The 7,996-nt window shown below is 26.8% G+C and overlaps 1 protein-coding gene across 1 annotated transcript; it reads left to right on the top strand.

Annotated features, from left to right (window-relative positions):
- The first annotated feature begins 5,839 nt into the window (after positions 1–5,839).
- LOC135930639 (uncharacterized) lies at positions 5,840–7,892 on the top strand. Its single transcript, XM_065467457.1, has 4 exons — positions 5,840–5,858; positions 5,967–6,104; positions 6,605–7,137; positions 7,691–7,892. Exons 3-4 carry the CDS (start codon positions 6,708–6,710, stop codon positions 7,720–7,722), a joined length of 462 nt encoding a protein of 153 aa, XP_065323529.1. The 5' UTR covers positions 5,840–5,858; positions 5,967–6,104; positions 6,605–6,707; the 3' UTR covers positions 7,723–7,892.
- Positions 7,893–7,996: the final 104 nt, after the last annotated feature.

The raw sequence follows: 7,996 nt of genomic DNA, 5'->3' as shown, positions 1-7,996 counted from the left end.
GGTTATTCCATGTCAAATGAGCAAAAAAATCAAGATTTTCGGCCGACCCCTTTCAATTTCGATAAAAAGTTGTAGACTGGTTATATATGTTCCCATTAGATTATAAACAAAATTTTAGCGCATTAGCAACTATATTAGCGGAGATAATCGGGGTTAAAGGTCCAAAAAACGTCTTTTTTTGCTTTTACTGATGTCAAATAATTAGTTTTTAATTTAAAACTAAATATGATCAAATATTGAATATAATATCAATAGCTAAGTTAATAATTGATGATTATGGCGAAAACATCAAAATTAATTTTTGATAAAATATGGGTCATCTTATGGTCAGTTGAAAACTTGAAATTAATATTTCGAAATGTATATGATCTCCGATTTTTAATTTTTTTAAGAAATATTATCCGTTTACTATTTTTTTAATAATTTCTTCAACAATTAGCATGGCTGGATATTTATTTTAAAAAATATTGCGATTTTTATACTTTTAAAAAAATAGATGGCGCTATTTATAATAGTTTTAATATGTTAAAATTCATTTTTTTATTGATTAAAAATATTTTAATGTATAATATATCATAAAATTGGATTATATAACTTTGTAAACCTTATTCCCCTGAGATATTCGCAGGATAAAAAAATTTAATAATTTTTTTAATATTGCAATGTAAATTAAAAATAATTAAAAAAATCCGACTAGCATACGAGCAAAAAGGCAGGATTAAGGGAGTGAAGGAAAATTATTAAGGGAAAAATCGAAAATCACATTAATTATCATGCATACCCCCCCCCCCCTGACTAAGTCATACCCATCAAGATCAAGAATGTTATGAAATTGTCATTATCTTAAATTATTAAAATAACCAGAGATAAAGAAAATTTCGAAGATTTTGAAAAATTTTTTAAGTAATAAAAATAAACAAAATTATAGTTCTGATGAAATAAGCCGACTCATGCCTGGAATAAAAGATTGTGTATCTGTTAAAGGCGAGAAAGAATCAGTCCAAAGATTTATATTAAATAAGCTTAAATAAATATTCAAGATGTTTAAGGAAGAATACCCAAATATATCAATTGGATTCTCTAAATTTGCCGAACTTAGACCAAAAAACTGTATTTTAGTTGGAGCTAGTGGCACACACACTGTTTGTGTCTGCGCCATTCATCAGAATGTGAAATTGATGACAAATGTAGAAAAATTTAATAGATGGGGAATTTTTAACAATTCTAGATTATTCTGAGAATTATTCCTTCATTTTACAAGATGAAGTTCAGGGATTTCATTGGAACAACGTGCAGGCCACTATACATCCATTTGTAGCATATTCTAAATCTGGAGAAGAATTAAAAAATATAAATTTTGTTATTTTATCCAAATTTAATTCTAAACCAGAAAAAATAATATATTTTTCAGATGAAGCAGCGTCTCAATACAAGAATCGCAAAATTTTTCTGAACATATGTCTTCATAAATACGATTTTAATATTCCTGCCGAATGGCATTTCTTTGCCACTGCTCACCGCAAAAATGCATGTGACGGTATTGGAGGAACTGTCAAAAGATTAGTTGCCAGAGCTAGTCTTCAAAGGCCAAATAAAAATCAAATCCTAACCCCATTAGAATTATATAATTACGCTAAAGAAAATATTAATGGAATTCAATTTGAATATGTATCCAATCAAGAATATATCGAAGAGGAATTAGCCCTTCGTAAAAGATTTAATGCACTGCTTATACATGGGACCCAAAAAATTCACGGGGTTATTCCCATTGATCAAAATAGACTAAAAACCAAAATATATTCTAATTCCAAAAAATATAATATAAAACAAGTTTCGTATTTAAATGAGAAAATTAATTTTTAAAATATTAATGGATATATAACATGTGTATATGATGATAAGTGGTGGTTAGGATATATAATCGATAAAAATGATATAAATAAAGAAGTAAAAATCCAATTTTTACACCCTTGTGGACCTTCAGCCGCATTTAAATTTCCTCTGAAAGATGATATTTTAGTGTTGCCTAAATCTCATATACTCTAGCTGGTCAATCCTTCTACTCCTACCAGTCAAACATATATATTATCTCCCGAAGAAATCTCACAAGCTAGCCAGGCTTTGTATTCCTTTAGATGAAGTAAGATTTAATTAATTTATAAACTATCTAAATTAGGCTAAATTTGTTAAGATTTTAAAAATTTATGATCTGAATTACAAATAAAAATATATAATGGACATTGTAATCGATTTAGTATGATATATATACATTAAAATATTTTTAATCAATAAAAAAAATGAATTTTAACATATTAAAACTATTATATATAGCGCCATCTATTTTTTTTAAAGTATAAAAATCGCAATATTTTTTAAAATAAATATCCAGCCATGCTAATTGTTGAAGAAATTATTAAAAAAATAGTAAACGGATAATATTTCTTAAAAAAATTAAAAATCGGAGATCATATACATTTCGAAATATTAATTTCAAGTTTTCAACTGACCATAAGATGACCCATATTTTATCAAAAATTAATTTTGATGTTTTCGCCATAATCATCAATTATTAACTTAGCTATTGATATTATATTCAATATTTGATCATATTTAGTTTAAAATTAAAAACTAGTTATTTAACATCAGTAAAAAGCAAAAAAAGACGTTTTTTAGACCTTTAACCCCGAATATCTCCGCTAATATAGTTGCTAATGCGCTAAAATTTTGTTTATAATCTAATGGGAACATATATAACCAGCCTACGATTTTTCATCGAAATCGAAAGGGGTCGGCCGAAATGTGATTGATTTGACATGGAATGACCCATATGAATTAAGCTCTAACTCAAATAAATCAGGAGTTATGAGCTTTCAAAATTCAATACATAAGCCATCTCGGTTCTAATAATTTAAAATTAATTTTTTAATATTGGTCAAAATCTATTAATTATATCATCATGTTCTAGCCCTGTTTTAATAAAATATCAAAATATTTGTAGATGTAATTCCGTAAAACCAAAAATGATTAATTTTGAGCTACCCCAAATTTGGGAGAAAAACTTACCTGATTATTTTATTTATCAATATATTAAAATTTTAAAATAAGAACTAGAACGGATAAAATAAAATAAAATTTAGATACTACTTCCATTTTTCATAATTTTGGGAATAAAAAAACTAAATATAGAGGGCGCTAGTTATTAAATGTAAATGAAAATTTTTATATAAAAATAAGCATTTTTGTTCAAATATATTATAATAATTATTAGAGATTTACTCATACTAGATTTTGAAGGCCAAAATCAGATATTAATATCGGCGGATTATCGATCCTCAATCACTAATTTAATTTTGTTCGTTATACATATTTAATATATTCTAATTTTTCAACCATAAGGTCTGAAATCGATCTGGATTCGTGGACTTCTTCGAATGAAAATTTGCATGATGATTATATATTATTGTGAGGACCTATGCAATAATTCCTCAAGTTCTAACTTAATTAGTTTCCACCAAATTTTTTTTTAATATAAATTTATATTGATATTTAATAAACTCATATACAAATTTTTTAAAATAAATTTAACCTTTACTTTTTCCGGAAATGTAAAAGCACCTAAGATAAGAAAAGGATTCCCAAATATAAGGCCTCTATCATTTATATTTTTTGAGTAATCTTTATTTTTTTATCGATTTTTTCCAAATTAGGAAGGGCGCTATTTATTAAACTCCCGCCATATCTCCAGAACTAATTAAGTAATTAAATTGCATGTCCTCACAACATATAATATCGTCATGAAAAGTTTCATTCGATTTGAAAGAGGTCTACAAAGACGCTTTTTGGATTGAGTTTTTATGGAGACGCATAACCATAGCATAAGTCATTTAAAATTTACTATTATCAAATTAATTAACCTACTATATTATGCTTATTCAGTTATATATTCATACATAAATAAAAAATTGATAAATCATTTATTTATATAGTAAAATCGTTTGTAATATATTTTTTATTCTAAAAGTTTTTCTCCTGTAGAAATTAGTATCCCATCTCTATTCATAGTCAATGTAAAGTAAATTGTTACAATTTTTTTTTAAAATTATTTATTTAGTTTTAAAATCATAAACATTATTATAAATAATATAAATTATGTATTTTATTTATTTCTAATTAGCATATTTTTAATTATTTAAAGTTCTTTTTTAAAAAAAATTTATCACCTGAATTTTATAAATAGGCTCTTAAGCTTAATTGTATTTTTTTGAATATTACAATATTAAATACCAATGCTAATAAAAAAATTTAAATTAAGACATTTTATCAAATGGGAAAATATAATAATAACGGCCGATAACCGATATTGTATCGATAAAAATATCTGTACATCCAAAATTATCATGTAATCTTTTATATCAGAGCCTGTCGAATTATAACGAACATTAATAGTAAATTATTCCTTTTGTTCGATGGCGAATAAAGTATTATTCGAATAATTATTAGCATGTTTTTTGATGGAATTTAATCTGTCTTTTCTATTGATAACCTATAAATCTAATAATGTAATTAGGAGGGATAGGTTCTAAATCTCTAAAAATGGGGAATCTCGCTTATATCTCCTAGAAAATTTTGTAAGTAAATTTGAAATTTATATTAATAGATGCTAGGAAAGTAAACACTTGTATTTAAATTGAGTTTTTAAAAAAATTACTAAAAATAGAGGAAATATTATTGCGTTTTAAAATTTTCTAGGAGATATAGGCGATTCCCAAGTTTTAGCGATTTAGAACAGGGACCAATTAAAATGGGTATACATTAACTGTCTATGAAAGACTGTCAAAATAAATCTCATTTCGTAAAAGAAGACACAATAAGAAAACCTATTTGCCCTTTTGGTTTGGCATAAAAATCAAATTGATAAGCATGCAAATTTATGGCGATTAACCTGATCACGTGGTCATTAGATTGTTATAGAAAATTATTAGATGTACAATTTTAAGGAATCTCTCAATATATTTTCCTATAAATTGTTTTATATAATATATATAAAAAACGAATTATTAGAATACAAATAGTAAATTTTATTATTCGTTTTTTTGAACAGTACAAGTGTACACCCTATATATTTGTTACAGCTACGTTTGGACTTTATTATTGTTAAAAATATTTAACATTTATGACGTTTATAATTTATCTTTTAAAAATCTTATATTTCGAGCTCCTTTCATTTTTTTACATCCAATATATAAAATTTATATTTTAAAAATCTGAGCCTAAAACAGTCTTAAAAATGTTATTTAAGATTCATAAAGCAAATTATGTTTGTTTTATCAATTCAATCTCTCCTGATGATTGAGGGGAGGAGGACCTTAAACCTGGATCGGGCTTAAAATGCTTATCTCTGTATGTCTTTTCTATATTTAACCATATTTAAAATTGTATAATAAAATTATACGTACACTAAAAAATAATATTTAACAAGATAACTTCCTCTGTATTAAGTATTTTTATTCTCATAATAAAACTAAATATTTTTTTTTCATTTTAATTATTACTTAAACATTTTAATATATTGATATTAAAATAAACATATCTGGTAAGTTTTATTGATATACCGGAAATACATCGACAGTGAAAAAAATTTTTAAAATATTTCTCTATTTTCTTAAAGATAATTTTATGGACATAAAATGATATAAAATTTATAGATTTAGGCGAAATATTTATCTAATAATATGAGATTATATTGCATCCTTATTGGACTTTGAATGCCTATAACTCCGGATACATATGTATGCTAGAACTTTTAAATAAGCTGTCGTCTATATATGACCATCATAAGAAGCTTCACACGTTTTTAAGTAATTTTTCGTTTTTAGTCGATTTATCATAAAATGACCGCAAGAACATAATAAAATCGTTTTTTTAAAAATAATTCCTCTCCACTTTGCTTTCCCGTCATATTTAAGTATTCCACCACTGCCCGCCGGATCGACGACGTATTCCGCAGTACCGCTATCTGATCCATCCACGCAATTACCTACTATCCCATTTAGCGGTACCCGCAATAACCTGGTTTTAGATGTGGCTAATGCCCCTTTTCAAAGGTAACCTTATTATTTATTAATGCCACCATATTTTATGTAATAGTGTCGCTTGAGGATTAGTGTGTCTTATCTGACATTTTCTAAAATTTAGAGCTCACTGTTATAATTTAAAAAAAAATTGATTGCTATTTACTTTTACTCTTAACAATGTAAATAGATAGCCCTCAGAGCTCAAACATTAACCCATTAATGGTCAAGATTTTTCTAGTGGATAAAAAGGCTCAATTTTTTCAAATTATATTTGATTAATGCTCAAATATGATATTCTAAAAAAAATCAGCCGAAAAAAATAATCCTAAATAGAAAATCTAGCCTGGTGCATATCTGCACCGATAACCATTAAGAGGTTAACCGTGAATACCTATTTAAAAATTAATTGTTAGAAAGAGCACTCCAAAACTCAACCCATGATGTGTTTAAAAATAATACTAAAACTATTTCATAATATTTTTTATTTATTTACATTTTTTTAGCCATTAATTAATCTCATAAATCTTCAGATACAGGTACTACATCTATCCCTCACAAACTTCCCAGACCATCCAAACCCGCCCAAATTCTAATTACCCCTATATCGTCAGTGGGAGGCCTCCACCGCTACCAATGCCACACACTCCAATTCCGCCATTGCCCAACCGCTTGAACTCTGATAACCCTTATATCGTCAGTCAGAGGCCTCTAGGGCCATTACCGCCTGCAAGACCACCACCGCCTCCATTGCAAATCCCTTCTCCAAGAGCCCAGCAATACAGCATAAACGGTCACGATCCTGTTACAATTAATAATACTCAAGCGAATTTAGATAAGGATAGTGCCGAAAATGTTTTGAAGGGCAAATTGGTCACCGGGCCACTCGAAGATGGCGCTGGTTTAAGTTCCGCTTCTGCTAATAATGCAACAACTAACCCTCCAAATATTCAGTCACCTGGGTCTAGTTATTCTATGCGCGATATCAACCACACGATATCGCCCGGGATTTCTCGCCCCTCGGTGTCCTCTAGAACTGGTTCTAATCATCATCGAAATCATCCAAGTAATTCTGATAGAGATACAAATAAGGTTAATGTAGTCGGTGTCATTGGCGAAAAACCAGACAACGATGCCCAAAATAGGGAAAAGCGATCCAAATTAATGGACATTGATTATGATTGATTTTCGTTTTTTGATATAAAAGAGAAAAATTTTGAATTTTTTTAAATCCCGATTTTATTATTATTTTTTAAAATTATTCTTATTTAACCGTTCTAGACAACTCAATATATTTTGAAAAATATTGGAAAGAAGAATTTTTTTTATATTTATCTTTAAAATATTTGTGAGAATTGATTCAAAGAAGTCTGAAAAGCTTTGAATTAATTTACTTTATACGCAGTTTTTCTTCCTCAAATACAATATCTTAATTCTTTCTCCTCATTTATTTTATAAGTTATTTTTAATTTTTATATAGTGATATGTATCATTTGCTAATTTTAAACAATTTTTTTTTATTCTATAAAATTGCCCTTTTAAAATTTATTTTTTATTTAAAAAAATTTTTAAATATAATTTATTATTTTTTTTTAAAAAAAAAACATAAATTATTATAGACTGGTTTTCGTCGCATTGGCCATTTGGTTAAAATATCTTAAATATATCAAAACACGAAAAAAAACGCGAAATTAAATCTCTTATAATAACCTGAATCGCTTCCTTTACTTGATTATTACATATTTTTCTCTAATTTGAAATTTTTACTTTTGCCTTATTACAGATTTTGTACCTAAATCACATTGCACACTGTTCAGTGATTCCTTGCAATATAACATAATATGTAAATTATATATATTTCATGTATGAAAATGCAATTATGGTAACTTATTTTACTCCAAACCTTTAAAAAAAAGATACTAATA

Source organism: Gordionus sp. m RMFG-2023, unplaced genomic scaffold (genome assembly GCF_954871325.1).
Source record: "Gordionus sp. m RMFG-2023 unplaced genomic scaffold, tfGorSpeb1-WG-v2 contig_169, whole genome shotgun sequence".
Classification (NCBI taxonomy): Eukaryota; Metazoa; Nematomorpha; class Gordioida; order Chordodea; family Parachordodidae; genus Gordionus; species Gordionus sp. m RMFG-2023.
The sequence above is the reverse complement of the archived record's forward strand: the minus strand, read 5'-3'. Positions and strand labels throughout refer to the sequence as shown.

Excerpts from the sequence above, each read along its gene's own strand:
- LOC135930639 (XM_065467457.1), top strand. The coding sequence starts at position 6,708 with ATGCCACACACTCCAATTCCGCCATTGCCCAACCGCTTGAACTCTGAT. Across the intron at positions 7,138-7,690 it reads TCATCATCGAAATCATCCAA|ACTGGTTTTCGTCGCATTGG; the intron begins GTAATTCTGATA and ends AAATTATTATAG.